Consider the following 17,669-nt stretch of genomic DNA (forward strand, 5'->3'; position numbering starts at 1 on the left):
TACACCTCTCACACTGCGTGTAGTATCCCCATACACCTCTCACACTGTGTGTAGTGCCCATATACACCTTTCACACTGCGTGTAGTATCCCCATACACCTCTCACACTGTGTGTAGTATCCCCATACACCTCTTACACTGTGTGTAGTGCCCATATACACCTCTCACACTGCGTGTAGTATCCCCATACACCTCTCACACTGTGTGTAGTATCCCCATACACCTCTTACACTGTGTGTAGTGCCCATATACACCTCTCACACTGCGTGTAGTATCCCCATACACCTCTCACACTGTGTGTAGTATCCCCATACACCTCTCACTGTGTGTAGTGCCCATATACACCTCTCACACTGCGTGTAGTATCCCCATACACCCCTCACACTATGCGTAGTACCCTCTTACACCTCTCACACAGTCAACATCTAGTGGGAAATAAGCTGCAGGATCCTGTGCGTTTGAAGGCCTTGGGAGGTCGACATCATCGCTAACCTGTAGCCAGAAAAAACTACAGTGCCATCTCCGCCACCGCCCCCTCCTGCCACCAGAGATCCCTCGTCCCCGAGTTGCAGGTGGACACCACAAATACATCGAGCCCATCCAAGCCCGTACAGATCGCTACAAGAACAGCACATGTTAGAACTGTACTCAAGTTCATATATATGGAATTATTCCGCAGCCTCTTCACGTCCTACATAAGGCCAGAGGTTGAACAGCCAAAAGAGATAATAGAGAAGGTGCAGACGAAGCCAGGATTAAAGGGCTGAGGTTCAGAGAAAGGTAAAGGCCTTACACTTGCCCACCGTGGAAGAGAAAAGAGTAAAAGGTGACTTGATCACATCCTTTAAGTTATCAGACCAGATTGATGAGGTGGACAATGAACATTTCATCGAGAGATGTAGGGATAGAGTAACCCGAGGTCTTAATATGAGGCAAGATCATTGTTAACGAGAAAGATGAACAGAAACAGTCTCATGGTATAGAGGATGAAGGGTATACACTGCATGAGGACAAAGTATATGTGGACAATATTCTAAAGTTTAAAAAGTTGTACAAAAGTAGAAAATGTTCAGATGGGACCCCATGAGTGCAAAACATCTTCCCCTTACATTAAAAATGAGCAGTCACTAGCCTGTAAATACATAATACACACAAAAGACACTAATAGTAAATAAAACCATTCATAACTTCCTAAGGAGTGAATAGCAATTCCACTGACAGCACGTCGCCCCATATATACCACATTGCTTCACTTTATCCCGTGCATGCCTTGCACCCTCCTTAATATATTTTTTCCCCCTCCCCTCCCTGCAGCAATGATCATATAGCGTGATGCACTTCGCCAACGAACCGTGTCTAAACGGCAGCAGAAGCACACACGTAAAACCAGTAGCTTCATCACAGACATAGCCATCATCTGCGTCAGAGCCCATGATGACTACACACATCACCTACCGCATCTTTGGCCAGCCTCCGCCCACCTCCACACCCTCCCCTCTGCAGCAGTGGCGACAAGGAAGGTGTCGAACGCGAGCTTGTGACCCGACCCATGATCTGGCTACTTACTGGCCACAGAGTCTTGCGAGTGGACCTGCGGCAGGGCGAACTCCTGGGCCTCCGGGTGGTGCATTTCGATGAAGAAGAGGTAGATCATGACCCCAAGGACAGCGCCGATGTGCGGCCCCACCAGCGGCACCCACCACCACACCAGACCGTCCTTTGTCATCGCCCTGCGTAGGGGAGGAAAGGGTATGCGTCAGTGGAAGAGACCTGTCATCAAACCACACATAAATCTCACATAAACCATACATAAACCATCTCCAACCTTCACTTTACCATTGCAGTCATTGATCAACCTCTCTCTCCCAGTATCAACGAATCTTCTAAAAGTAATGATGATAGAAAATAATATTAATGATAATAATAACAGAAACAATAATGATAGTAATAATAATAATAATAATAATAATAATAATAATAATAATAATAATAATAACAATAATAATAATAATGATAATAATAATAACATTAATCTTTTTTTTTTTTTTTTTTTGCTTTGTCGCTGTCTCCCGCGTTTGCGAGGTAGCGCAAGGAAACAGACGAAAGAAATGGCCCAACCCACCCCCATACACATGTATATACATACGTCCACACACGCAAATATACATACCTACACAGCTTTCCATGGTTTACCCCAGACGCTTCACATGCCCTGATTCAATCCACTGACAGCACGTCAACCCCGGTATACCACATCGCTCCAATTCACTCTATTCCTTTCCCTCCTTTCACCCTCCTGCATGTTCAGGCCCCGATCACACAAAATCTTTTTCACTCCATCTTTCCACCTCCAATTTGGTCTCCCTCTTCTCCTCGTTCCCTCCACCTCCGACACATATATCCTCTTGGTCAATCTTTCCTCACTCATTCTCTCCATGTGCCCAAACCATTTCAAAACACCCTCTTCTGCTCTCTCAACCACGCTCTTTTTATTTCCACACATCTCTCTTACCCTTACATTACTTACTCGATCAAACACTAATAATAATAATAATAACAATAATAATAACAATAACAATAATAATAATAGTAATGAAAATAATGACAATTACACTTGTAGTAATAAATGATAATTAACAATAACAATAATAATAATAATACTTATGATAATGATAATAATAATGATAATGATGATAATAACAATAATAATAATAATAAAATAATGACAATTGTATTTATAATGATAACAGTAATAATGATAATGATAATGATAGTAGTAATAATAATAATAATAATAATAATGATAATAATAAATAATAACAATAATAATAATAATAATAATAATAATAATAATAATAATAATGACGTGTGTGGGTTGTTGGCTGGACATTGATGAGGGGTGGTTACTGAAAACGAGGCGACGTGGACTGCTTTTACCGACGTGTTGGGTGTTGGGCTGTGGGGTTGTGGGGGTGTGGGGTTGTGGGGTGTGGGGTGTGGGGTTGTGGGGTGTCTCCAAGTCCCAAGTGACAAAAGATCTGATCCTCTGTGACGAGGTCATCCACCGAGGGACGGTAATGGTATCCTAACCTACACAGATGAAGACATGAGAGTATAGCAAAAGGCTCCTCCATGCCAACCACACTGTGCCTAAAGATCATCATCCAGCAGAAAAGCGATTCAGAAGGAGCTTTATGCATTGTCGAGTATACTGACGTGGAAAGTTTATTGGGAAGATGAATAGAAAACGCATTCTGGTTTATCTACAACTTTAGGAAACTCAGAAGATGGTTTTTTTAAGCCTCTACTGGACGCAGGAAAGTGAAGTTCAAAAGCGTGTCTATCATCATGTACGAGTTTGAATCACTGGTTATTGATATGACGCAAGTTAACTGTCCAGCTGTCATCTCCATGTATTAATAGTCATTACCTTGAGAGTAATTAATGGGTAATTAATTCCAATGTTACATAACTGCTACAGAAACGTTTGGCCACGTTTGTGTTCCATCTCTCTGCCTTTCTAACGTTTTCTCCAGCCACTGTATCTCTGCCTGATATGAATTTATCACGAATTATGCTATCGAAATTATCAATTATAGAATTTAGGCTTATAAGCCAAGCACTGGAGCTACTAAGTTTAATACATATCAAAATATTCAGTTTTGAAAATTCATTTCAATAGAATAAGTATACATAAAAGAATCAAAGTATATATACAATAGATACATATACATACACACACACATACCTCAGGCAATTTTGAGAACTTGTATCAGTTCCCCGAAGTCTCCAATTCCTTACAAAGCAAATAAGTAAGACTTCTGCGTCTCTCCTCACTAGATTAATTTCACGTTGAAAAGGAGTTCAGGTCGTGGATGGGGGACAATGACACTAGAGAGAGACGCGTTCGAGGTTGGTGAGGTGTGTGTGTGTGTGTGGGTGGAGGACGGTGATGGGAGGATGTTGATATGTGGGATGACGTGGGTGATGGGGGCTAATGGTATTCCAGGGGATGTCGCTGGATTAGTGATAGGTAAGGTGATGATAGAGGGTGATAGTGATGTGAGGGAGGTCTATATGGGTGTAAGTGACGTGCATGGGGCTTGAGTGAGTGTTAGTGACGTGTAGGAGACGTGGATGGTGGTTTCACATCACGCATGGGGACCTGAGGGGGAAAGTGGACTGAGGGATGGCGAAGCGTGAGGTGAAGATGTGTGAGTGAGTGACTGTCGCCAACAGAGCTCCCTGGGCGAGACGGATTGGACACCAGGTTCCTGTCGTGTGTGCTGCGTCAGCTGCCTTTCTCTAAAGCAAGCACCTGCTTCATTCAGACGTGGCACAATGGTATGATGAGTGGAGGACCTTCAGTTTGATGCAGTATAGGTAATTGGCGGTCATCTCCTGTATAAGACTATGGGATTTATGTATGTCTTTGGCCAAAATGTTTTTCTCCTTTTGTCTTTTCCTTGAAGAGTGACAATATGACTTGATGCAGCCCTTATGTTTGACCACCTGTCTTCATCCTAAGTGGGGTGGGTGGCTGTGTCGTCCACTGTGACCTGTTACTGAGACAGGACGTCATTTTTCACTGCAGTGTTGTCCTCAGTGGGGTGTAGCCTAACCACTGGGAAACTCATAAGCCTAGATGGTAGAGGTGGGCGGATAAGTGGCGAGGCCGCACGAGTGTAAAATTCCCCTCCCCATGTAGATAAGAGATAAAGATTAGGCATTGACAGACGAGAAAGACAGAGTGTAATAGAGTGATAGTGACGGGCTGACTCACGTGAAGGGCGCCTCGCCCCAGCCAGCGATGAGGGTGAAGAGCCGAGGAGCCAAGTCTCGGGCGGGGTTGATGGCGTAGCCACAGTTGAAGCCGAAGCAGACGCCTATGTTGAGGACGGTGAAACCCACCAGGAGCGGCACCAGGTACTTGGGCACCTCCATGTTGCGGCCGTCCGTGATGGCACACACGCAGATCAGCAGCAACATCGTGCCAACCACCTGCACGAACAGGGGAGGAGATCCATTATACACCAACCATCTTTACGTCACTCTTAACCTCTTGTACGTATCCTGAACCAATCCTACGTAGATCCTACGAGAGCAGGATGCCCTAAATGTGAACACCACACCATTAAGTCATTCTTATGGAGTATATATGGGAGTCTTATAGCCTTGGCTGCATCTGGCACGGGGTTAAAACCTGTAAATCTCAAACATATGTGGGGGTATGGGGTTGTATAGTGTCTCTAAACATATCTTTATAGACGTGTCTGGTTTTGAATTAGGTCGATATAAAGGATGAAAAGACGGATTTGAGAGACTGGATCACATCTCTGAGTATGGGATCTGTGACACTGAGAAACATGGTAGAAATGTGGTAAGTTAGAATGATGGAGTCTCCTCCACACAGGTTGAACCAGATGTCATTGAAGTTTCTGAAAGATGAGGAAGAGAGATAAAGATTGACAAAGATATAGAATGTATTGATACTAAGTGACTCTTGTGTTTTTGAGGTACTTAACAAGGATCATGGTTGAGGATGTGCATAATCTGAAAACTGGATAGTGTTAGCAATTTAGAAAATGGTTGGGTATGAATTGGTTGGTTCAATGGCAAAAGACAGATGAGGGAGGAAGGAGCCCAGACAGTTGAAGAGTATTTACAGATGGAAACTGAGAGAGAAGTAGCTACTAGAAAGATAAGATACAAGGGATATAACTGTAAAAATATAAAATGATGATATTCAAAGATGTTGGACATCAGACAGATGGGAAACATAGACGCAAGGATGTCACTTTGGCTTAGGATACGAAAGTGGATGCGAAATATGGAATCATGTGTGACAACAACAGTAAAAAGATGTGTGATTTATTTTACCGAAGAATATGCTACACTTGCATTATATTTAGGACTTTACACTACTGTCTACAGCTGTTTAATATCTAGGAAAAATGAATATAGAATTGTTACTTGTTTCCCATGTGTTGTAATGAAGGCACCTTACCTGAACGTGGATGGGTCGTCCTTTTCCTGGATAATATGATTCTTAGACTTGAACCCAAAACCTGATCATATCTCTGAAGAAAACAGTGAAACGCTTGTGACGTCTATTTCTTCAGCTACACCGCTAAGCTTTAGCTAAACCTTCTTAACATTGATAGGCCTTTGCTACCGGAGAGAACATGACCCTTTTTAAAATGCAGGTTTACTGTTTCATTCAAAATCAATTAGTGTTCTCTCCTCACTTTCCTATTTCTTTAACCCTTGCCATACATCAATTAAGGCCTGGCCTTGACCAGAACCTTCTGTTCATGAGTCGAGGCTTCGATATGAAGACTCGCCCGCAGCACACGCTCGTGAGAGCCGCGTTTGAGACGACCCACCACCACCACCTCCTCCTCCTCCTCCTCTCCCCGCAGGAGGACAGCGCCACAACCAGTGACCTCCTCCTCCTCCTCCTGCTCTCCCCGTGGGAGGACAGCGCCACAACAAGTGACCTCCTCCTCCTCCTCCTCCTCCTGCTCTCCACGCGGGAGGACAGCGCCACAACCAGTGACCTCCTCCTCCTCCTCCTCCTCCTGCTCTCCACGCGGGAGGACAGCGCCACAACCAGTGACCTCCTCCTCCTGCTCCTCCTCCTCCTCTCCCCGCGGGAGGACAGCGCCACAACCAGTGACCTCCTCCTCCTCCTCCTCTCCCCGCGGGAGGACAGCGCCACAACCAGTGACCTCCTCCTCCTCCTCTCCCCGCGGGAGGACAGCGCCATAACCAGTGACCTCCTCCTCCTCCTCCTCCTGCTCTCCCCGCGGGAGGACAGCGCCACAACCAGTGACCTCCTCCTCCTCCTGCTCTCCCTGCAGGAAGACAGCGCCACAACCAGTGACCTCCTCCTCCTCCTCCTCCTGCTCTCCCCGCGGGAGGACAGCGCCACAACCAGTGACCTCCTCCTCCTCCTCCTCCTCTCCCCGCGGGAGGACAGCGCCACAACCAGTGACCTCCTCCTCCTCCTCCTCCTGCTCTCCACGCGGGAGGACAGCGCCACAACCAGTGACCTCCTCCTCCTCCTCCTCTCCCCGCGGGAGGACAGCGCCATAACCAGTGACCTCCTCCTCCTCCTCCTCCTCCTCTCCACGCGGGAGGACAGCGCCACAACCAGTGAGTGACGGAGGTGTTGGCCCACCTGATCACCGAAGCCGTTGCCGCTGGAGAGGAAGTTCGAGACAACAGTCCCGTTGACGTTGGTGATGGCCCCAGGGTAGGTGGCCCAGATGCCGGCCGTGGCCAGGGTCCTCTCGGGCTCGAACCCATCCAGCGCGTCTGTGGGAGAAGACCATAGAGATGGTGGAGGGTTAGGTTGGCTCTGAGATAAGGAACTGTCTCAGTCTCGAGTGGTCCTATACTGTTATACTGACTCTGTGTTACGTATCTCAGCACACACACACACACACACACACACACACACACACACATGGGCCTCTGTGGTTTAGTGGTTAGCGTTACTATGAGTCACCAAGGGTGCGACAGGGGTCGGGGTTGCGTGGGTTCGACTCCTGGGCGTGGTAGTCGGCCCACACTCAACCCAGGTGTTTACGAATCCTTGCGTGTGGTGTGTGTGTGTGTGTGTGTGTGTGTGTATGGAGGGACTACCACCCACTGAGGAAGGACTGATACTCACTGGGGAGGGGACCAACACCCACTGGGGAAGGGACCATCACCCACTGGGGAAGGGACCACCACCCACTGAGGAGGGACCACCACCCACTGGGGAAGGGACCACCACCCACTGAGGAGGGGACCATAACCCACTGGGGAAGGGACCACCACCCACTGGGGAAGGGACCATCACCCACTGGGGAAGGGACCACCACCCACTGAGAAGGGACCACCACCCACTGGGGAAGGGACCAACACCCACTAGGGAATGGACCACCACCCACTGGGGAAGGGACCACCACCCACTGGGGAAGGAGTGGTACTCACTGAGGTAGACGCCGTAAAGGAGGGCAGAGGCCAGGAATGCGCCTAGGTACTGAGCCACCATGTACACAGGTACCTTGACCCATGGGTGTTTGCCCCAGACGGCCATGGCCAGGGTCACCGCCGGGTTGACATGACCTCCGCTGACCCCGCCGCTCACCAGCACGGCCAGGGTCACAGCCAGACCCCAGCCCCAGTTGATGGAGAAGAAGTCGCCGTTGGCCTTGTTCGTGAGGACGCTCTGCGCCACAGAGGCGTCGCCAAACAGCTGAGGGTGTAAAGTGCGTACGTGAGCAGGGCTGAAATTACCATACATAGAACATAGTAGATCACACATGCGTATCATGGTAACTAATTACCACACAGAACAGATCACAGATGCGTATCATGGTAACTAATTACCACATAGAACATAGTAGATCACAGATGCTTATCATGGTAACTAATATTTCTAATATTTCCATAAGTGGGAACAGAGAAAAGGGCCAAGTGAGGATATTCCCTCTAAGGTTCAGTCCTCTGTTCTTAACGCTACCTCGCTAACACAGGAATTGGCGAATATATATCTTAAATATATATATATATATATATATATATATATATATATATATATATATATATATATATATATATATATATATATAGTGGTTCCAACAATGTTGTATGGTTGCGAGGCGTGGGCTATGGATAGAGTTGTGCGCAGGAGGATGGATGTGCTAGAAATGAGATGTTTGAGGACAATGTGTGGTGTGAGGTGGTTTGAACGAGTAAGTAACGTAAGGGTAAGAGAGATGTGTGGAAATAAAAAGAGCGTGGTTGAGAGAGCAGTAGAGGGTGTTTTGAAATGGTTTGGGCACATGGAGAGAATGAGTGAGGAAAGATTGACCAAGAGGATATATGTGTCGGAGGTGGAGGGAACGAGGAGAAGAGGGAGACCAAATTGGAGGTGGAAAGATGGAGTGAAAAAGATCTTGTGTGATCGGGGCCTGAACATGCAGGAGGGTGAAAGGAGGGAAAGGAATAGAGTGAATTGGAGCGATGTGGTATACCGGGGTTGACGTGCTGTCAGTGGATTGAATCAGGGCATGTGAAGCGTCTGGGGTAAACCATGGAAAGCTGTGTAGGTATGTATATTTGCGTGTGGACGTATGTATATACATGTGTATGGGGGTGGGTTGGGCCATTTTTTTCGTCTGTTTCCTTGCGCTACCTCGCAAACGCGGGAGACAGCGACAAAGCAAAAAAAAAAAAAAAAATATATATATATATATATATATATATATATATATATATATATATATATATATACACATATATATATATATATATATATATATATATATATATATATATATATATATATATACACATATATATATATATATATATATATATATATATATATATATATATATATATATATATATATTCTTTCTTTCAAACTATTCGCCATTTCCCGCATTAGCGAGGTAGCGTTAAGAACAGAGGACTGGGCCTTTAAGGGAATACCCTCACCTGGCCCAATTCTCTATTCCTTCTTTTGAAAAAAAAAAAAAAAAAAAAAAAAAAAAAAACGAGAGGGGAGGATTTCCAGCCCCCCGCTCCCTCCCCTTTTAGTCGCCTTCTACGACACGCAGGGAATACGTGGGAAGTATTCTTCATCCCCTATCCCCAGGGATGAAGTGAGAAGGAGATAGAGTGAGTATTTGGAAGTTTTCTTGAATATGTTTGATGATAGAGTGGCAGATATAGGGTGTTTTGGTCGAGGTGGTGTGCGAAGTGAGAGGGGTCAGGGAAATTGGTTTGGTAAACAGAGAAGAGGTTGTGAAAGCTTTGCAGAAGATGAAAGCCGGCAAGTGGTGGGTTTGGATGGTATTGCAGTGGAATTTATTAAAAAATGGGGTGACTATGTTGTTGACTGATTGGAGAGGATATTCACTGTATGTATGGTTCATGGTAAAGTGCCTGAGGATTGGCGGTATGCATGCATAGTGCCATTGTACAAAGGCAAAGGGGATAAAGGTGAGTGTTCAAATTACAGAGGTATAAGTTTGTTGAGTATTCCTGGAAAATTATATGGAAGGGTATTGATTGAGAGGGTGAAGGCATGTACAAAGCATCAGATTGGGGAAGAGCAGTATGGTTTCAGAAGTGGTAGAGGATGTGTGGATCAGGTGTTTGCCTTGAAGAATGTATGTGAGAAATTCTTAGGAAAGCATATGGATTTGTATGTAGCATTTATGGATCTGGAGAAGGCATATGATAGAGTTGACAGAGATGCTGTGTGGAAGGTATTAAGAATATAGGGTGTGGAAGGTAAGTTGCTAGAAGTAGTGAAAAGTTTTCATCAAGGTTGTAAGGCATGTGTACGTGTAGGAAGAGAGGAAAGTGATTAGTTCTCAGTGAATGTAGGTTTGCGGCAGGGGTGTGTGATGTCTCTTTGGGTGTTTAATTTGTTTATGGATGGGGTTATTAGGGAGGTGGATGCAAGAGTTTTGGAGAGAGGGGCAAGTATGCAGTCTGTTGTGGATGAGAGAGCTGATGATACAGCGCTGGTGGCTGATTCAGGTGAGAAACTGCAGAAATTAGTTATTGAGTTTGGTAAAATGTGTGAAAGAAGAAAGGTGAGAGTAAATGTGAATAAGAGCAAGGTTATTAGGTTCAGCAGGGTTGAGGGACAAGTCAATTGGAAGGTAAGTTTGAACGGAGAAAAACTGGAGGAAGTGAAGTGTTTTAGATATCTGGGAGTGGATTTGGCAGCGGATGGAACCGTGGAAGCGGAAGTGAGTCACAGGGTGTGGGAGGGGGCGAAGGTTCTGGGGGTGTTGAAGAATGCGTGGAAGGCGAGAACGTAATCTTAGAGAACAAAAATGGGGATTTTTGAAGGAACAGTGGTTCCAACAATGTTATATCGTTGCGAGGCGTGGGCTATAGATAGGGCTGTGCGGAGGGGGGTGGATGTGTTGGAAATGAAATGTTTGAGGACAATATGTGGTGTGAGGTGATTTGATCAAGTAATGAAAGGGCAAATGAGATGTGTGTCAATAAAAAGAATGTGGTTGAGAGAGCAGAAGAGGGTGTATTAAAAATGGTTTGGTCACATAGAGAGAATGAAAGAGGAAAGATTGACCAAGAGGATATATGTGTCAGAGGTGAAGGGAACGAGGAGAATTGGGAGACCAAATTGGAGGTGGAAGGATGGAGTGAAAAAGATTTTGAGCGATCGGAGCCTGAACATACACGAGGGTGAAAGGCGTGCAAGGAATAGAGTGAATTGGAACGATGTGGTATACCGGGGTCGACGTGCTGTCAATGGATTGAACCAGGGCATGTGAAGCGTCTGGGGTAAACCACAGAAAGTTGTGTGGGGCCTGGATGTGGAAAGGGAAATGTGGTTTCGGTGCATTATTACATGACAGCTAGAGACTGAGTGTGAACGAATGTGGCCTTTGTTGTCTTTTCCTAGCGCTACCTCGCGCGCGCGCGGGGGGGGGGGGTAAGGGGGTGCCATTTTCATGTGTGGCAGGGTGGCGACGAGAATGGATGAAGGCAGCAAAAATGAATGTGTACATGTCTATTTATGTATATGTCTGTGTATGTATATGTATGTATATGTGCGTGTGTGGGCCTTTATGCATATACATGTGTAAGTGGGTGGATTGGGAATTCCTCGTCTGTTTCCTTGCGCTACAACGCTAACACGGGAGGTTTTATATATATATATATATATATATATATATATATATATATATATATATATATATATATATATATATATATATATATATTCCTCCTCACCCACAAGTCGACATATTTGCTCATTTCATAACCTGTTTGGTGTTTTAAATTCCTGTAAACCACAGAAATGGTTCGAATCCCTCCTCTTTCACCTCTTAGTTTTACTTTTAGCCTTGACGGAAGTTAGCAAGTAATTGTACGTTGTGATCACCGTACCCGCCTCCACATGACGGATGGGAGCTTCGACGACCTCCACTTCCTGCCCCGAGACCCCGAGATCATGTTAAAGTGTGTCATAATCACGTTAACAGCAGGACCACAAGTACGCCCCCTGTTGCCTCTTGGTTAACAGCGTGATTACCGTGGCCGTATTACCCACGCCTGTCAGTGGTACATTGAGGTACACATGACTTACCTCAAAGGGAGGGTCATAGTTCAGGGTTGAGGCCATTTTCGCTCGGTGGGAGCAACGGGATCTACAGGGAAACATGTAATTGACACATTATGTAAACATGCAAAACATAGGGATGGTTAACTTAAGTACTGGCTTTCATGGTGATCATGGAAATTGTTACTGTTCTCAAGGGCAACTGAGGAAGACAGAAGGATCGTTTCAATACAAACTTTATGTGGACCGTGATGGACACACACACTAAAGTGTGTGGACTATACTGGACTCTGTGTGGACAATGGTGGGCTACACTGGACTCTGTGTGGACAATGGTGGACTATACTGGACTAGGCGTGCGGACACTGGTGGACTATACTGGACAAAAAGTATGGACGACGGTGGACGAACAATGTGGACGATACTGTAGGGGGACGTGCCAAGGAGTACGTGACTTCCGCAAGGCTGGAACCTTGGGCCATCACGGGTAACTGGTGAGTACTCTGCCTGTGTCACCCTGGCTGTAGACTGTACAAACCCACCTCCATGTTTACCCTCAAGGACTACCTCGAGTTATGGATCATGTTGGGATCACGACCTCTTCAGTAAACTCCAGGACCCTGGTCAGGACCAGCATCTACCTGTTATGTGACCACCAACTTGTCTCCAGTGTCAATTCCTTTCGTATATTCCTAAAGCAGCGACGGGACGATCCCTGAGCACGATGGTATGATGGCTTGGGTAGGGAGACCTGGTGTATGGCCTGACCCACAGGGGTCAGGTCAAAGGGCAGGCCGTCCTACCCGTGGATCCTCTTGGTTGTCCTTAGTGAAGTCGTCCTCCATCTTTCGTTCAAGTCCACCAGCGTTCATGCAACTACACCTCGCTCTCAACTCTAACTTTGCATGACGTGTTCTACCTCCTCTATCTACCTCTCGCCTTCGTCCTGGCTGCATCCTTGTAAGCAAAACCCCATCTCAGCCCTCGAGACTCCAGTCCATACGTGTTCTGTGTCTTCCAGCTCCAGTGTCGTTGTTAAGAAAGAGATACGTGGTATCATCTTATCTTTATCCTTCGATACGAAACAGCAATTTTGACATTTCTCTTCTCACAGGCACACAGCAAATGGTAGTCCAAAGCTTTCCTGCTCCATTCAGGTAAGCTGACAGCTCCCACGTGAGTCTCAGGTAAGCTGACACCTCCCACGTGAGTCTTAGGTAAGCTGACAGCTCCCACGTGAGTCTTAGGTAAGCTGACACCTCCCACGTGAGTGTCAGGTAAGCTGACACCTCCCACGTGAGTCTCAAGAAAGCTCCTCTTACGGCAGTCTCAAATAAGCTGACACTTCCCATGTGAATCTCAGGTAAGCTGACACCTCCCATGTGAGTCTCAGGTAAGCTGACACCTCCCACGTGAGTCTCAGGTAAGCTGACACCTCCCACGTGAGTCTCAGGTAAACTGACACCTCCCACTTGAGTCTCAGGTAAGCTGACACCTCTCACGGCAGTCACAGGTAAGCTGACACCTCCCACGTGAGTCTCAGGTAAGCTGACACCTCCCACGTGAGTCTCAGGTAAGCTGACACCTCCCACGTGAGTCTCAGGTAAGCTGACACCTCCGAAGCTGCGGGTCTCCCAAACAAAGCGCGTAGTACACTTGTTCTGACGCTGTTTCTGACGAAAACATACGAATCGTATTGTTATTGCAGAAGTGTAAGATCGAATCGATATCCCTCAAAGATTTCAAGGTCAAGTGGTCTGACCTAAAGTGATTCCAGGAGAAATAACCTTCAGGGACAACGATGCTACGGTCCTATGGGGTCGTGCTGCTGTGTGAGGCGTCCTTAGCACTCTGCCTCGCATGGTAGACGACTGAGGTCGTGCTGCTGTGTGAGGCGTCCTTAGCACTCTGCCTCGCACAGTTGACGACCGAGGTCGTGCTGCTGTGTGAGGCGACCTTAGCACTCTGCCTCGCACAGTTGACGACCGAGGTCGTGCTGCTGTGTGAGGCGACCTTAGCACTCTGCCTCGCACAGTTGACGACCGAGGTCGTGCTGCTGTGTGAGGCGACCTTAGCACTCTGCCACGCACGGTAGACGACTGAGGTCGTGCTGCTGTGTGAGGCGTCCTTAGCACTCTGCCACGCACGGTAGACGACTGAGGTCGTGCTGCTGTGTGAGGCGTCCTTAGCACTCTGCCACGCACGGTTGACGACTGAGGTCGTGCTGCTGTGTGAGGCGTCCTTAGCACTCTGCCACGCACGGTTGACGACTGAGGTCGTGCTGCTGTGTGAGGCGTCCTTAGCACTCTGCCTCGCATGGTAGACGACTGGGACTTGATAACGAAGGGCGTCACTCTACTTTCTCGTTACTCCCCAGATAACGCTGGGTCCACATTGCCCCACAGCCACACACCCTGAACACCATAACCTCGTAACTATACTTTGTGTGAACCCTGAACACCATGACGCTCCTGCCATGGTTTACGTGAACCCTGAGCACCATGACGTCACAGCCATTGTTTACGTGAGCCCTGAACACCATGACGCTACAGCCATTGTTTACGTGAACCCTGAACACCATGACGTCACAGCCATTGTTTATGTGAACCCTGAACACCATGACGTCACAGCCATTGTTTACGTGAACCCTGAACACCATGACGCTACAGCCATTGTTTACGTGAACCCTGAACACCATGACGCTACAGCCATTGTTTACGTGAACCCTGAACACCATGACGTCACAGCCATTGTTTATGTGAGCCCTGAACACCATGACGTCACAGCCATTGTTTACGTGGGCCCTGAACACCATGACGTCACAGCCATTGTTCACGTGAACCCTGAACACCATGACGTCACAGCCATTGTTTAGTGAACCCTGAACACCATGACGTCATAGCCTATGTTCGTGAACCCTGAACACCATGACGTCATAGCCTTTATTCGTGAACCCTGAATACCATGACGTCATAGCCTTTATTCGCGAACCCTGAACACCATGACGTCACAGCCATTGTTTACGTGAGCCCTGAACACCATGACGCTACAGCCATTGTTTACGTGAACCCTGAACACCATGACGTCACAGCCATTGTTTACGTGAGCCCTGAGCACCATGACGTCACAGCCATTGTTTACGTGAACCCTGAACACCATGACGCTACAGCCATTGTTTACGTGAGCCCTGAACACCATGACGCTACAGCCATTGTTTACGTGAACCCTGAACACCATGACGCTACAGCCATTGTTTACGTGAACCCTGAACACCATGACGTCACAGCCATTGTTTACGTGAACCCTGAACACCATGACGCTACAGCCATTGTTTACGTGAACCCTGAACACCATGACGCTACAGCCATTGTTTACGTGAACCCTGAACACCATGACGTCACAGCCATTGTTTACGTGAACCTGAACACCATGACGCTACAGCCATTGTTTACGTGAACCCTGAACACCAAGACGCTACAGCCATTGTTTACGTGAACCCTGAACACCATGACGCTACAGCCATTGTTTACGTGAACCCTGAACACCATGACGCTACAGCCATTGTTTACGTGAACCCTGAACACCATGACGCTACAGCCATTGTTTACGTGAACCCTGAACACCATGACGCTACAGCCATGGTTTACGTGAGTCCCTGAAACACATGACGCTACAGCCATTGTTTACGTGAGCCCTGAACACCATGACGTCACAGCCATTGTTTACGTGAGTCCTAAACACCATGACGTCACAGACATTGTTTACGTGAGCCCTGAACACCATGACTGTAAATCCTCGTTTTGGAAGTCTGAGCAGTGAGTGTGAGGCTACGCTGGGTACCGTAAGACGCACGTATGCAAGCTGCTGCAGTCACCGGGAGGCGTTAGAACGACCCTTCGTCTATATATATACCTTGGCAGACCCACAGCATCCCCAGTGAGGCCGTTACCACTAGTCACATCATACATACAATGCTTCATGTTCAAGATGTCGCTTGGTGGTTTAAGGTGTTTTGCCCTAGGACCGACCTCGTCCTAATATCATTTTAGGTTTCCTTTTCAAGGCTGCTCCCCTTTGCCTTGCTGGCGAGCAGGTGGAGACCAGAGTCGCCCTCTAGTCGGCCAGCAAGTGTAGCTGGTGTTGGTCGAGTTGATCAATACAAGTTATGTAACAGTGTGTTAAAAAGAGGAGGACCACCACCCCTCCGCCCTGCTGGGTTGAGGATGGGAATAGGTAATTTGTCCCACGTATGAAAAACGCTGGAGAAAACGGGATGAAAATATTATCAGCGAGCGAGGTTCGTCAGGACGTGAGTTCGAGGAAGGGTTCGAGCTGTTTCATAATACTGTGCCGTGGGTTTTTAATACGTGTCCGTCTCAACCTTCGGGTTTAACTTCGAAGCTTCGGACACTATCGTGACCGTCCCTTACCAGGCAACCAATACAGGAGCAGCGGGTGATGACTACGTCAGCTATTGGTCACAAACCTGAGCCTCGTAAGGGATATGAAGCGATTCGGATCTACACTTGGAGTTGCTTCACTTCGTTCGTTGTGTTCGCGGTGGGTCAGAGGTCTTCAACATGCTTCAGTTCATCTACAGGGTATTCCGTAGACTGGGACCAGAGGCTCTAGCGATACCATAGTAACTCGTGAGTGCCTGTGGTAAGCTGTCGTCACCAAGGACCTGCTCACGTTGAGACCTGGTAGTGAAGAGGAGAGAACCTCATCTTTCGCCGACTTCACCACAGGGAGGATTCAGTCCATCCACCTCTGTCTCGAGTTGATGATGTGTTCCTCGTTACTTCGAGCTCAGGAAAATGAGATTAAGATATCAAAATATTCGTCCTATGCTGTATTCCACTTCGAGGAGTCTTCAATACAAACACTGACTGTCTATACAGATTCACAATACACACTCGATGGACTTCTCTGCTCACAGGAACCCTTCGGCTATCCAAGCCTCACCCATCACGTGTGGCGTCTACATGACATTCATAGTTAAAAGGTAGTCTCAGAGACCATCCAGCCAATATTATTAAACCCACCTTACGGACATCTTTTTCCCCAGTGTACGGGAACAATGGAGGAAGATGGGTGTGTATGAATCCTCATTCCCTCTGGATACTTACCGTGTAACTGTTCCTTGGTTCCTTATCATGACTGAGAGTCGAGTAGTAACATCTCTAGTGGAAACTAGCAAGGCTTGCTACCACAGTCGCAGTTGAAGCACAGACTTATAAAAGGCCTATTTAAGTGTCGTATTGTGACCTTTAAAATCAGCAAGGCTTATTAGAAGAGACACATCTGCTGCTTAAGTTAACAAGTCTTATTAACAGAGTCGTACTGATGGTGTGAATTAGTTAGGCCAGCGCCACAACACTGTCCCAGTGTTTACGTGCTTGTCTCGCTCAGTGTGGGTGTATTCAAACACCATCTTGATACGTGGGCATTTCTGGTAGTCTAGTGTGAAGTGAGAGGAGCATTTGAACACTATTTATCCACACGAACACAACAGCACGACAACCGTACGACCCTTGAGTACGACGGTGTTACCCTTGGGTATG

At 47.0% G+C, this 17,669-nt stretch overlaps 1 protein-coding gene across 5 annotated transcripts in view; it reads right to left on the reverse strand.

Moving 5' to 3' along the window:
* The window catches only part of LOC139748140 (aquaporin-7-like), a 171,804-nt gene that overhangs the window by 38,929 nt on the left and 115,206 nt on the right, over window positions 1–17,669 (reverse strand). For all 5 annotated transcript variants that reach the window (XR_011712541.1, XM_071660818.1, XM_071660816.1 and 2 more), the window contains exons 2-5: window positions 7,983–8,247; window positions 7,183–7,319; window positions 4,783–5,000; window positions 1,566–1,729 (exon numbers count right to left, since the gene is read on the reverse strand). Coding sequence is in view for 4 of the 5 variants with exons in the window: in XM_071660818.1 (XP_071516919.1) it covers window positions 1,566–1,729; window positions 4,783–5,000; window positions 7,183–7,319; window positions 7,983–8,247 (784 nt within the window). In the remaining variant the exon portion in view is untranslated. The remainder of the gene's footprint in view (window positions 1–1,565; window positions 1,730–4,782; window positions 5,001–7,182; window positions 7,320–7,982; window positions 8,248–17,669) is intronic.

This window comes from Panulirus ornatus, chromosome 72 (genome assembly GCF_036320965.1).
Source record: "Panulirus ornatus isolate Po-2019 chromosome 72, ASM3632096v1, whole genome shotgun sequence".
NCBI lineage: Eukaryota > Metazoa > Arthropoda > Malacostraca > Decapoda > Palinuridae > Panulirus > Panulirus ornatus.